Source organism: Neolamprologus multifasciatus, chromosome 7, assembly GCF_963576455.1.
Source record: "Neolamprologus multifasciatus chromosome 7, fNeoMul1.2, whole genome shotgun sequence".
Classification (NCBI taxonomy): domain Eukaryota; kingdom Metazoa; phylum Chordata; class Actinopteri; order Cichliformes; family Cichlidae; genus Neolamprologus; species Neolamprologus multifasciatus.
In genome coordinates this window covers 32,784,858-32,799,713 of record NC_140445.1, presented here as the reverse complement: position 1 = coordinate 32,799,713, position 14,856 = coordinate 32,784,858, and the positions used below count along the sequence as shown (strand labels likewise).

Genomic DNA, 14,856 nt, shown 5'->3' with positions numbered 1-14,856 from the left:
CAAAAAACAGAGTCCAAAACAGAAGAGTTCAGGGGGCCGGCCAGGGGGCCGACAGCACAGGAGTCCAAACAGTTCAGGGGGCCGATTGTGCGGACGGCAACGGCGGCGACGTGGAAACAATTCGGGAGGCCGACCGTAAGGAAGGCAATGGTGATGACAACAGCACTGGTCCGGGGGCCAGCCGTGCAGACGGCAAAGGCGGCGACCCAGGCGACGGAGGTCCGGAGGCTGGCCGCGCAGAAGGCAGCGGCGCCGAAGTGGACACAGTTCAGGGGGCTGACCGTGCGGAACACGGTCAGCCCCCTGCGAGGACGACGAGTCTGAAGCCGGGCCAGGCGAGGACGACGAGTCTGAAGCCGGGCCAGGCGAGGACGACGAGTCTGAAGCTGGGCCAGGCGAGGACGACAAGTCTGGATGACGGCACGGAGGCTGCTGCAGGCGAGGCTGAAGGCTCTGAAGCTGGACCAGACGAGGCTGAAGGCTCTGAAGCTGGACCAGACGAGGCTGAAGGCTCTGAAGCTGGACCAGACGAGGCTGCAGGTGGCGGCGTGGAAGCCGGAGCTGGAGGCGCTGCAGGCGGCGGCGGCGTGGAAGCCGGAGACGGAGGCGCTCCAGGCGGCGGCGTGGAAGCCGGAGACGGAGGCGCTCCAGGCGGCGGCGTGGAAGCCGGAGACTGAGGCGCTCCAGGCGGCGGCGTGGAAGCCGGAGACTGAGGCGCTGCAGACTGGACGGATCCCTTGTACCCTCCAGCGACAACAGGAGACGAAGGCCGGACGGCCCCCTTGGACCCTCCAGCGGAGACACGAGACGAATGCCGGAGCGGTCCCTCGGACCCTCCAGCAGAAGACATCACCAAGCCAGCAGTCATGGAGGCCACTGGCTGACACAAAGGCGACTGGCAACGCACTGAGCACTGGCTCTGCCTAGGCAACGCTGACATGGTGCAGTTCTCAGGTGCCTGCTTAAACTTCAGGGGTCCAGAATCAGCTGGGGACTGAGACCTAGCCTCTGGGGAAGCCCTGGAGCGGCAAACTGTGCCAATGGCGGCTAAACCATGAAAAGCACCTTGAGAAGAAACAAGTCTTTCTCCCTGCATGGAGTGAATGAGTGAAACTGGTGATACTGGAGCCTGAACTACGAGTAACGGTGACACAGGGGCCTGAACTACAGGCGACACTGGAGGCGCTGGAGCCTGAACTACAGGCGACACTGGAGGCGCTGGAGCCTGAACTACAGGCGACACTGGAGGCGCTGGAGCCTGAACCACAGGCGACACTGGAGGCGCAGGGGCCTGAACTACAGGTAAATGGTAAATGGCCTGTATTTATATAGCGCCCTACTAGTCCCTAAGGACCCCAAAGCGACAGGTGACACTGGAGGCGCAGGGGCCTGAACTACAGGTGACACTGGAGGCGCTGGAGCGTGAACTACAGGTGACACTGGAGGCGCTGGAGACTGAACTGCAAGTGACACTGGAGGCTCTGGAGACTGAACTGAAGGTGACACTGGAGGCGCTGGAGACTGAACTGAAGGTGACACTGGAGGCTCTGGAGACTGAACTGAAGGTGACACTGGAGGCTCTGGAGACTGAACTGAAGGTGACACTGGAAGCTCTGGAGACTGAACTGAAGGTGACACTGGAGGCTCTGGAGACTGAACTGAAGGTGACACTGGAGGCTCTGGAGACTGAACTGAAGGTGACACTGGAGGCGCTGGAGACTGAACTGAAGGTGACACTGGAGGCGCTGGAGACTGAACTGAAGGTGACACTGGAGGCTCTGGAGACTGAACTGAAAGTGGCACTGGAGACACTGGTGACAGAGCTGAGAGTGGCTGCGGGGCAGCTAACTGAGCTGAGAGTGGCTGCGGGGCGGCGCGATCGGTGATTCCTCCCCGCAGACGGCTCCGACGGGCCGGGCAAGATCACATCCGGCGAGTCGGGCAGCGAGGCAGGAGTGGCTGAGAGAAGGTGAGGTGTGTGCCGGAGAAAAGCCTGCATGGTCGGAGGAAGCGACTTCAGAAGCCATGGCAGGCCAGGAAAGATCCGTTGTAGCCGGCTTTCCACGGTGCGGCGAAGCTCCTCCGGAGGGTTCTCTAGCCACAGCCCGAGGAGAATCTCCACATTATACATAATGTCGTCCCGGAGCTCCTCGGACGAATTTACTGCCGCTGGGTCCATGGTGGCTGGTTCGTACTGTCACGTCCGGTGTGGCAGATGTGTGGAATTGGAGATAGGACCCAAAATGCGGCAGCTCTGGTGCAGATGAGTGTTTATTTAACAAAAGAAAATACAAACAGCAATGGCGTGGGTGAAGGTGAATTAATTTGGTTATCTTTGTCTAATATTAAAATTTGATTTGGAACATAGGTGTGGTGACTATGAAAAAAACAAAGAAAATACTTCACAGAACTGTAGACATATCATTCAGCGCTTGGTACAAACCAAAGGAGAGTGCCCCCAAGTGACTCAATGCAGTTATAATATTTCATGTATTGAACTGCAAAAAGCTTTATATGAATATATGCAGTTTTTCATAAATGGTCTGACAGACAAAAATTCCACACTGTGGACCTGACATCATCATTTTCCCAGCAGCAGCCTGCTTAGTGTTCTGACTTGCTATCATACATGCAACAGATGCTGAGAGCAATGGAAACTGCAGAAGGAAGTCTTCTCATACAGTTATTTATTTATTTATTTAGACTAATAGTATGCTTAAAGCCAGCAGTGTGAGACATAGATAGCAAGGTATGTTTCAAAGAAACAATGTGAAAGCTAATTGCATTTCCGGGGCTGGGCAGAGCTCAGCAGAGATGCTAGTGGATTTTTACAACACCAGGGGACTTGTTGGGAGAAAATAGTGAATTGAGTTAACTGTGGAATGTGCTTAGAGATGGGCAAATGGAATTTGAAATGAGCACTTTTGTTTCATTAATGTGCAAAGCCTCTGGGGCCGACAATAGAACAGGATGTCTATATCAACATGTGTGGCAAAAGAAGGAAAAAAAAAATTGTTGAATGAATAGGAAACCGTTCTGGGGGCCGACCTCGTGGACGGCGATGACGTCCAGCTGGTGGCCGGTGATTCCGAGGTGCAGAACATGGCTTGGGCAGAAGCAGGACCAGGCGAGGCAGCCACAGAAGCTGAAGCTGGACCAGGCGAGGCAGCTGCAGAAGCTGAAGCTGGACCAAGCGAGGCAGCCGCAGAAGCTGAAGCTGGACCAGGTGAGGCAGCCGCAGAAGCAGAAGCAGAAGCAGAAGCAGAAGCAGAAGCAGGACCAGGCGAGGCAGCCGCAGAAGCAGAAGCTGGACCAGGCGAGGCAGCCGCAGAAGCTGAAGCTGGACCAGGCGAGGCAGCCACAGAAGCAGAAGCAGAAGCAGGACCAGGTGAGGCAGCCGCAGAAGCTGAAGCTGGACCAGGCGAGGCAGCCACAGAAGCTGAAGCAGGACCAGGCGAGGCAGCCGCAGAAGCAGAAGCTGGACCAGGGGAGGCAGCCGCAGAAGCTGAAGCTGGACCAGGCGAGGCAGCCGCAGAAGCTGAAACTGGACCAGGCGAGGCAGCCGCAGAAGAAGAAGCTGAACCAGGCGAGGCAGCCGCAGAAGCTGAAGCTGGACCAGGCGAGGCAGCCGCAGAAGCTGAAGCTGGACCAGGCGAGGCAGAAGCTGAAGCTGAAGCTGGACCAGGCGAGGCAGCCGCAGAAGCTGAAGCTGGACCAGGCGAGGCAGAAGCTGAAGCTGAAGCTGGACCAGGCGAGGCAGAAGCTGAAGCTGAAGTGGCATGAGGCTGGACGGGGTCCTCGGGCCCCCCAGCTGGAGCAGATGCAGGACCAGTAGGTGCAGAAACCACTGGCTGAACAGAAGGCTGAGCAGGTGGTGGAGCAGACGACTGAGCTGAACACTGGGGAGATGGCTGAGCTGTCCAGTGGACTAAGGGCTGAGCTAACGGTAACACAGGAAATTGAACTATGGACTGGGCTGCTAACAGAGCTAATGACTGAGCTATAGACTGAAATAGTAGTGATGGTGGTGGTGATGATGGTTGTGGACTTAACTCTCCTGAGCCTCTGGAACACAGGGAGAACTGCTGGGCGGGCTTGCCTGAGCCTTCAGCAGAAACAAGAACGGGTGCAGGCACCTGCCGGACACAAGCTGCTCCCACCCAAGGAGTAGGTACAGGTGCGGAGACGGGCTGTGTCCTGGCTGACCTCACCCTGGAGACTGGCATGGGTGCAGGGATGGAATGGTTCACAGCACCCCCTCACCCTGGAAGCTGGGACAGGCACCGGCAACGGCTGGGCAGCTGCCGTTCTCACCCGAGGAGCTGGTACGGGTGCAGAAACTGACAGAGCCTCAGCCGGCCTGGAAACCAGAGCAGGGACCAACTGGGCCCCAGCCTCCCTCACCCGAGGAACTGATACGGGTGCAGGGGTACGCTGGGCCCGAGGTTCCCTGGGAGCAGGAACAAAAGGAGGCAAAGGAGCGGGCTCAGAAAAAACAGTCTTAGAATGGGCAGGCTCAGGGTTAAAATGTACCGGGTCGACAAAAACAGACTTATCAAAAATGAATTTTGCACTTTTTCCACCACGTTCGCAGTCTTTGCTTTAGTAGTGTTTAAGGGGTTTGAAGTGTGTGACTTGTCCTTAATTAATCCCCCCTGCCAGGGAGCTGAATGACAATAATTTTCCCAGTCAATGTCATCATCCATAAGGAAAGTTCCCCACGGATCAGAGGTGAGTTTATGACTTTTAACGTCAGATGGGACGTGAGAATAAAAGTCATTATCACTCACCACCGTGAGTTGCTCAGCAATGTCCAGTTTATGGTGGCGGGTGCGCCGCTTCCTTTGAACAGAGGAAGCTGGCGAAGCGAGCAACTGAGCCTCTGGTGCACAGAACGGTGACACTGAGGCTGGAGCGTGAGCGCCTGAAGCCACACGGAGGACTCCCACCTGAAGCGGGCGAGGCTTGGATGCAGGCGGAGCAACAGGTGGGGACTTTCGGCAGCTCTTGGGAACTCCAAGAGCCAGCCGAGTCCCACGGAAAATGCGCTCGTAGTCGGGAGCACGCCACGGCTTCCAGCGGAGCTCTTCCTCCAGTTGGGCGAAGGCTGCCTCCCGACGCTCGTTGAGCTCGTGGTCTGCTGACTCCATTATATGGTCAGGTCATTCTGTCACAGTCTGGCTGAGGAAGACTGCATGCGTTTGCAAGAGAGGACTCAAACGCAGACCAAAAACTGAATGTGACATGGATTTAACAAAAAAACAAGCCGTTTATTGAGGCTAGGAAACAAGGTACAAACAAAGGGCATAGGTGAAACTAAACAATAACCTAAACTGGGTGAACTAAAACTAAACATGAAAAAACCTTAAACATGGTGAACTGAAATGGATATCTGAAGTTGTGACCTGGATGAGCAGACGACCTGACAAGGAATGACTGAAGACACACGGACTAAATACAGACAGGAGGATAATGAGGGAAATGGAAACACATGGGGAAACAGCTGACACACATGAACATAACGAAGTCACAAGGGGAGAGTAAAACTAAAAACATTGAACATAGGAACTGTAACGTCGGGTTGTGTTTAGTGGTTGAGAGGAGACGGTAAAAACACTTAGCAGGATAGTCAAAAGAATACACACACTGGCACTGGGAATTCCACAGCGTGTTCTTTAATATACCTTCTCTTCATCAACCATATAAGCCCTAACTATTCACTTTAGCTAAAGTTATTAAGTTAGCTAAAGAGTTGGGATGCTGTGTAAGACATAAATAAAGCTAAAATACAAAGGTTTGGACACCGTTTTGCATGTTTCCCTACTGTAGGGGTCTCTGCAAGCATACAGAGGGGGTACTCTGAGAGGGTACAAGATGACAACTTTGGAATTCTACTAGAAACAGTCGATCATATTTGTTTGTCAAAGCTGAATTTAGGGCAAACTACGCTAAATTAGCGTTTTTAGCTAGCAGCTACAATAAGCATAAAAGTTACTGTACGGCTATCATTTGTTAACATGACGCTTGTTCTTATACATGTAATACATTTATTACCAACCTGAGAGTTTATCCGCTGGTCATTCAACATGACGAATAACTTCTGAAGTCTTAATTCAGCTCAAGATGCTGTAGATTCCCATCAGTAACACTTTCGGTCCGCTAGTAAAACGTAGTTCTATTAATCTGCGCTTGAACCGGAACCGGATGTAAGTTCCAAAAAACTGAATTTTGGAACTGAAATTGAATTGTAGAACTGAAACTGAATGGTGAGAAGTGAAACTGAAATTACTCGAGAGCTGAATTTTTAAAGGATAAAATGCAGTTTCAAAGCAAATCAATTCATTTTCAATCCATAAATTCAATTTCAAATTAGACTAATTCAAATTCAGTTTTCAAAAGCATTTATTCAAGTTACAATTCAGATTCAATCTGAGCAATTCAAATTCAAATTTAACTTATTCAAATTCAGTTTCTGATGGCACAGATTTCTGCCCATACATACGGATGACAACATTAACCCTCGACTTGGGTTTTCTTAAAGAGACACCATACCATTGTGACTGTTACAGAACACAGGACCCCTTCAAAATAAAACAGGAAACATAATGAGATGCAGACATGACAACCTGAACTTGACAACGTAAGACACAGACATGAAACGCATGAAGGGCAAGGGAGACTTAACAGGGGTTGGAAGACACAAGGGGAATCTAATAACAAATGAACTAGAAAAACTAATGAGCGTAACCATATACTATAAACATGAAAATAAACTAATACTCAAAACACTGGGTCATAAGACCCAGGATCGTGACATTTATTTACTTGATTCCTGTCATAATCAGGTTATAGCCAAGTAATAAACTGATTTTACATCTGCATGCTGGGACAGAAACACCAATATACAGTGTGTAAACACATGTATGCATAAATTCACCAACTGAAACAGTACACATAGATTATTTACGTTGTGAGTAATAATGCGACCAGCATTTTTGTATGAGCAGAGCAATGAATAAAGATACACATGACTCTATATATACACACAGTGCACATAGCTGTGGACACACTGATATACAATATAAACACATCGGCTCAGTTTAGCTGAAACTGCTATCTAATTTAACAGCCATGCAACCATGTCTTTAGGTTTTTGCTCTTTAGACACGTGATGATTTAAATTCTTCAGTCAGTTTAGAAACTTCATTTGTATTATGCTGAGATTAGTTTTTACTATTTAATCTGCCATGTTTGCTATGAATAGGGTGGATTGCACAACTATATGCATGTCTTTACTTCTCTTTCTAGCCTTGCTAGAAGGGGAAAAATAAAACACTAAAGTCAGGGGATCAAACACCATCTCTAAAGTTATGGACTGTAACACTATATAAGCATAATACTGGAAAAAATGTGCCCAAATGTCATGGCTAAAAAAACATACTATTACAAAAACGTAGGATATTTCCCATAGTCTGACTATTTCATAAGCAGTCCTTGCCTTTTATGGTAAATGTACAAAACAAGCTCAAAGAGGCAGGACAAATGAGGAGTAGGCTAGTACACAGTTGGTGCATTATGGGCTTTCCCATGTGAACAAGGCGTCCTGCCAGCATCGCCATAGCAGGCGAGACACTGTGTTTTTCTTTATGACCCCTGTAGCAGCAGCAGGCGTCAACATCATGCTACAAGCCATGTAATATTTTCCATGGTAGCAGGCTCACTTTGGCTTCAATAGTAATTTTCAGCAGCAACCTTTCACCACTTTCTGAAGACCAGCCTGAAACAAGTGTTTGTGCAATTAAAGTGCCCCAAGGTCTTTGCTAAACAGAGCTAAACAGAGTACTGCACAAGCACTGTGTACCTCCAGACTATTTCTCATTTGATCGTATCTATTTGATTAAGTGAAACACTCTGGTTAATAAATAATGGACACAAAAAAGTTTGTGACTCCCTAAATTGGCTAGAAGCACAAGCCCAAAGAAAAGTGTTGTCCCTGAATTTAGCTTTACCTCAGACTTTAATACTGTTCGTAAATTCCTCAGTACTGCGGGGGTCTGGTGTGCCTTTTGATTTAATGCAGTAAGAAAGGAATGCTGCTGATATGCCCTTTTGAGTCTATAGTATTTCATAGAGTAATTGCTTAGATGATGGCAATAATATAACACTTTCAACATTGTTTCTTTCCTTGACACGCCAAGTTCTTTTTGTAGTTCCCACAACGATTGAAGTGGTGTATTCTTAACAGTGGTATCTTATTTATGATAGTAGGGAGTTCATGCTTGAGCACAATAAGTTCTCAGTGAAGGTCCCTGGTTTCCTGCCATCAGTAGAAAAAGGCAGCTGACTTCAGGCTCACACAGTTTGTTCCCTCCAGTTATATCCAGGTTCTCTGAATACTGCCTGCAGCTTCCCCAAATGGTGTTGCTGTTGTCTTTTAAAGTGGCATTTGGAGTTTTTCATGTAAATGAATGATGTTAAAATTTAACTCTGAATTCATTGTCTGCACTGACCGGTTGCTGTGTTGTGGATTTTTGTGTAGCGGGATGACATACATGCAGTATTTCATTATTATTTTCAAAGGATACAGGTATTAAAGGGATATTAAAAGGCTCTGTCACCTTATTCTTTTAAAATTATAAATGGATGGCAGCCTTTACCTCTTTTTCACCTATGAGGTACTGGTGCCATTACAGGTGGGGAATAATCTTTGTCTTGGTGCCATTTGAGAAACCACCAAAGGTATGAGGAAGGGAACAATCCACAGTGTTACTTAGCACATTTGAGGTAATTTTTTTGGGAAGGGAAATGGAATGGATGTAATCTGTGGGCTACATCTGCAATCATCAGTTAATTTCCCTTTTGGTGACTCCTCATAAGCCCCTGGCATTAATAGTTCCAGCTTTCAGCACTGTAATTTTGTTCTGATCTGCTGATGGTAGCTTTTGGTACTGGCATCAGTATTTTTTTTTTTTTTTGTGGTAATGTATGGAATAGGTTGGTAGAAAAGAAGTGTCTTTCTGTCAACCAGTTGATCCACAAGTTGGTCCAGACTCTCCATCAAACTATTGCCACTGCCATGAAATTCCATAGAAATGCTCATGGCCAGCAAAAGATTAATTCTAATGAATATGGATTAGCATTCATGGTTTCCAGTGGATGAACCCAACTAATTGCCTTAGCTGTCTGTTGGTTGAAGACTTTACCTATGCAAGGAAAGCAGATTATTCCATATAAAATCAGCTAAACATGAGAAGAGTTCTCACTTGCCAAAGTAAATGTATAAAATAAATGTTTCAGTGGCATACACTGAAATTTTTGAACATTTTTTTGAAGCCATAAAAAAATGACCTTCAAGCGATGAAAACTGTCTAAAAAGACTTTTGGGTAAAGATTTTTTTATGCCCATGTGTGATCAGGTGACTGTTTGAAACTAGTTAGTGTATATGAAAGGTCTCCTGTTGATCTAAAATTTAATCCCAGGCTCATCTTCAGATTCATGTGCCTAGCTCCTACTGAAGAACATCTCAGGGATCAAATTTCAAACTACCCTTATGTGCTTTGAGCACCTTGCCCTTCATCCGTTTTCATAGTCTAAAGGTAAAATTTTCTATCACTTCAATTGATATGCAGACATTATTGTACAAATATAGAAATAAATAAATACATTCTTAGGGGGTTGTTGGGAGGCACACACTGATTTTCCATGGAAAGACCCAGTACCTATTGGATGGATTAGTACAAAATTCAGCAGAGACATTCATGGACAAGCATAACAATAGAGTGTATAGTTTTGACCCAGTTTTTTTTTTAACTAAAGTCTGCATGTAAAGTTCATCTTTGGTCTAAGGCCATATATGAAGGCATCTTCATCTTATATAATACGTAACTACCCAATATATGAGTGGAGCTAAGATGCTGAAGCTGGAGCTTAATATCTTGCCGTTAAAAGATAAATTGTATATAATTGCATCAGGAAATCCCAAACTGTGTGAACTCTCTTCCGCTTGTTATCTGATTCTGACTCCCACTGAGTGAAGAAATGCTGCCTGGAGGAAGGTGGCTGATGCTATTGATAGTCAGCAAGGGCAGTTAGGATTAGTTTAGCAATGAAGTAATCATTAGTGATATATTTCAGTAGTAGAAAGTAGGTTGCATTTCTTCAGACTACACTGATAAATATTTATGAGCATGGTTGTATCTAAATTTCTATATCTAGCAATACATATGACACACTAACAAGCAAGTGACGGCTGTTGTTTTGTGGAAACGTGGGGAAATATGGGTCTTAATCTTCGGGCTGTAATGGTAGGGACTTTGTTTTGTATGCAGCTCAAGAAGGATCTTATCCTTAAGCAGAGTGACATTTACTTTCAGGTTAACCAAACAACTGGAGAGCCAAAAAAGTCAGGATTCCAGAGCGGCGGGTGAAATTGAGTTTACTGTGAAAGTGTGAGTATAAATCACAAATACAGTGACATGGAAATGTAACAAAAAGAGAAATAGCAGAGACAAGCTCAAGGATGATGTCTTTCTGAGGACTGCATGCCTGAAATTTTGAGAGGAAGGGGAAAATACCAACAGTTACCCTTTCTTCAGATAGTCCGTATTTATATGCTTACATAAATCTTAACAGCAAAAAAATAGAATCATAAGAAGATAGTTCACAATCAATAGTTTCTAGATAGGGTATTATGAAAAAGCTGTAGTATATCTCAGGAAAAGGAGTAAAGGACCAAGGAGTGGACTGTTGCCAAAGTAAATGTATAAAAAGATATGTTATGCAACTCAAATCTTTAGATATAAGTCCAATGAAATCTTTGGAGATTGGTCCAAAGATTTATGGGTGACACATGGAGCCATACCCATGCTGTGGCTAAGGAGCTAGAGCAGGTTGCCAGCTAATCGAAATGTTAGGTTTGATCCCTTGCTCCTCCAACCTGCATGTTGAAGAATTTGTGGGCTGGATGACAAACCCTGATCTGTCCCCAATGCATCCATGTGAGTGTTAGATTAAAAATGTACGAATGGGTGAATGAGGGTTTTAGTACGATATACAGTGATGTGAAAAAGTATTTGCTCTCTTCCTGATTCCATTTTTGTTTTGTATTTTTGTCATGGTTAAATGTGACAAATTTCAATATTAGACAAAATAACACAATCCATCCATCCATTCGCTTCCGCTTATCCTTTTCAGGGTCGCGGGGGGCGCTGGAGCCTATCCCAGCTGTCATAGGGCGAGAGGCGGGGTACACCCTGGACAGGTCGCCAGTCTGTCGCGCCCCCCGCGCCCCTGAAAAAGGATAAGCGGAAGCGAATGGATGGATGGATGGATGTTTAACAACTAAGTGGAGTCAAGCATACAAAAAAATAGGAATGAGGAAACACTTTTTCACACCACTGTAATTACCAATCCATTTACATTACAGTGATTACTTACAGGAAAGGGCTATTTATGCATTACTTTTGTAGTTTGCATGCAGCTAATTCACGGATTTACCTTGGAATCATTTGCAAAGGTATGCCCATTAAAACCATATTTTTACTTACACTACAATTTGGAGAAAAACCTTTTAGCTCTGACTCATCAGGGTATGGGCAGGATATCTGATTCTCAGATTTTTAGTAACCTTTGTGTTTCATGATGGGGTCTCCATAGGTCAGGCTTGTTCTGATGACCGATCCATCTAGAAAATTGAGCTCTGGGGATGTTTTCAGGAAGAATCGAAGGCTTCAAGCCCTTTGAGTCGTGTTCTCCAATACACTGCTGAGCATGTTTTGTTGTGTTGTGTGGTGGGGAGTGACAGCTAACATCAGTGAGTGCTGACTGCTCAAATAGAAAAGCGGTATATAAGAACCAGTCCATGTTACATGCTACGTCCATATGATCTTCTGCAGTCTTGATGTGGGTGGCATGAATACCAGGAACCAAGGTTTCCAAGCAAAGCATTGTACACTAAAAAGGTGCCTAAAGTTAATACCCTTTATCTTTCAGTCATTTTAATCTTGTTTTTTTTTTTTATAGATCATAAAAAACACCTTGACTTGCTTCACCTTTTAAATTGCTACTTATATAATAACGTATTCTCTTTTTACAACAATATTTCAATAATTATAACGCACCAACATAATAGCTAGTTTCAACACTTTAGCTGAGAAGGCTCTTTACTTTTATGGAGGTGGAATATCGAATGAAGGACTTTCTAAGTGCTGGAGCACTTTCTGTGTGGAGTTTACATGTTCTCACTGTGCCTGAGTGGGCTTTCACTGATTTCCTCCCACAGTCCCATATTAGGGTGATTCTAAATTGTCTGTAGGTTTGGATTTAAGTGGTAATTGTAGTCTGTCTGTGTATACTGGCAGCCTGCAATACAACATGTCTTTCTAGCAGACAATTATTGTCTCTCATGTTAATTGTTTACGCAGAGCCACTGTATTGTACTGTCCACTACATTTTATACTCTGTAATACTGAGACACTTTATGGCCAATATGATATCTGCTACTCATTTATTTATTTTTACTGTATTTAGTAAATCATTTTTGCTCGGTTTTATTGTGAATTTTAACTATTTTACTTAATAAATCCACTTTCTCCTTCTTTCGGTTGATCCCTTTGGGGGTCATCACAGCTCATCTGCCTCCATTTTACCCTATCTCTAACAGCCTTTTCTGTCACACCAAGTTCTGTATATCCTCCTTCACTATATCTTCTCTTGTCCTCCTGCCTGGCAGCTCCATATTTCATATTGTTTGCCCAGTATATACACTATCCCTCCTCTGCACATGTCCAAACCATCTGAGCCTCAGCTGTCTAACTTTGTCTCTAAATATCACCTAAGGTATCTCTCTGATATGGTCATTTCCAGTGTTGGGTAAGTTACTTTAAAATAGTAACTTAGTTACATTACTAGTTACTTCTATCAAAAGTAACTCAGTTACTTCAAGTTACTCGTTACTTTCAAAGTAACTAGTTACTGGGAAAAGTAACTTTGGTTTTACTCAGAATTCTCTTGTTAATGTGTTGCTTCCATAACTTTGTCAGTCTTCTAGCTTGCTTACTTGCCACAAGTGCACTGTGCCACCTACCAATAGAAAGGAAAAGATAATGTGCATATTTCCACGAGAGAAATCCCACGCCTGGACCATCATTGACTGCTGCCATGATTCTAGCCTACGTCACAGCGTCATGTGCGCCTTTTACATCCAACACAAAAACTGCAGTCGTGGTGCTTTGATTGTACTCAGAACTCGGAAATTCTGTCTTCTAAATAAGAAGATGTAGGTAACACCAGACTGCAGATGAGCTGCATACAGGGCTGGACTGGGACAGAAAATCGGCCCGGGCATTTTGACTAGAGACCGGCCCGCCATTATAGGAAAAATCATAAAGCCTTTGAATGAAAACAAACGCTGTTGTGACAGTGATGTACACTGTCTTGATGGTATATATGCATCAATCTATCAATCGTTTGTTGTAAGATTCAGATAATTATTTTTTAAAAGCTAGATATTTTAAATGAGAATAAGAAAGAAAAGTATTTCCTTGTGCCCACCTATCCCTGTTAATGCCCTACCTGCCCCCCTGGCAAAAAACTTTGCTAGATCGGCCCCTGCACAGTTACCAGCTGTCAGCTACATAAAAAAAGGATCCTGGTGTTATTTGTCTCTCAGAAACAGTTCATAACTTCCCTTCAACTCATTCATGTCACCTAAAAGGTAAACCTGTTTCTCCATCACCTGTTCAGCTCTGATGATTCAGTAAGGACATCTCCTGGTTTCATCTTCATGTTTCCCTCTCACCAGATAACCAAACCGATATCATGACCAGCAGCTTTTTTGCAGCTGTGGCTCCAGCAAACATCAGCTGATAGTAGAAATTAATATTAAATAAATTATAACAACAGCTGATCAAGCTTAAACGTGCTGCTGTTGTTTAACGCGACATCGGCTGGTTTCCTCTCTCTGGCGCAAAGTGACCGATAAACAAACAAGAGAGAAAAGCCGATCAGCTGATCACTGATCAGTTTTCATGATTGAAGTAGAAACGGGAGAGGGAGGGGAAGAATGAAAGAAGAAGAGGCAGCTGTGCAGCAAAGACACAGAATAACTCCAGCTTTGTGCCTTTTTCATTGTAGCTGAATTACGGGACAAACTGTTCCTTTTCACCTCAAAACGCGTAATATTTTCTCTTAATACCAGACGGGACGGTTGGCAACTCTAATAACTTATGAACAAAATAAAGTTCAACATGATTAACTTCATAGCACCCACCCAGCTGTATAGAAACTCCGTCATGCTAGCTAGTACGCAGTACGGAAAAAGTCAGAATAACGAAAATAAACTCCACCTAAACTTGGTTTATATCTGACCCAGATAGACTGCAGGTCATAACTTCTTACCTAAAATTCAGTTCACACTCGGACCGGCGGCCGCCTCGGGTCTCTTTTCCTTCTGCGTCCCCTTTCTCTCATCCACCTGCTGCCTCCACCACTTGCTAATGTTACTGAATCTGTGGAAGCTCCGCGATAGCCACCACACGAAGTAACGAGTAACGACCCTATCTAAATCCCAGTAACGACTAACGCGTTCCTGATTTTGGCATAATAACTAGTTACCGTGCTCGTTACCACAAAAATAACGTAGTTACTGTAACGCGTTACTTAATAACGCGTTAGTCCCAACACTGGTCATTTCTAATCCTGTTCATCCTGATCACTCTCAACAAAAATAACCATCACTAGGAATACACTGAGTGAATTTATGAATTAAAAAAAAAATAATAAAATACTGATGTATTGTATTTTATTATTTTAATTTATATTTTTACATATTGAGCACCTTTAATTAGCTTTTAACA

At 44.9% G+C, this 14,856-nt stretch overlaps 1 protein-coding gene and 1 long non-coding RNA gene across 2 annotated transcripts; one reads left to right on the top strand and one right to left on the bottom strand.

Moving 5' to 3' along the window:
- Window positions 1-295: 295 nt before the first annotated feature.
- On the bottom strand, window positions 296-2,179 carry LOC146514593 (uncharacterized). Its single transcript, XM_085164555.1, has 3 exons — window positions 1,983-2,179; window positions 1,375-1,921; window positions 296-1,318 (listed from the first exon to the last, which is right to left on the bottom strand). The coding sequence occupies exons 1-3, from the start codon at window positions 2,177-2,179 to the stop codon at window positions 296-298; spliced, it is 1,767 nt and encodes a 588-aa protein (XP_085020681.1).
- A 1,578-nt stretch (window positions 2,180-3,757) lies between these two features.
- LOC146514592 (uncharacterized) lies at window positions 3,758-5,291 on the top strand. The gene is made up of 2 exons (XR_014875459.1): window positions 3,758-4,331; window positions 4,473-5,291. It is a non-coding gene; the product is annotated as an uncharacterized LOC146514592 (long non-coding RNA).
- The last annotated feature ends 9,565 nt before the right edge of the window (window positions 5,292-14,856 follow it).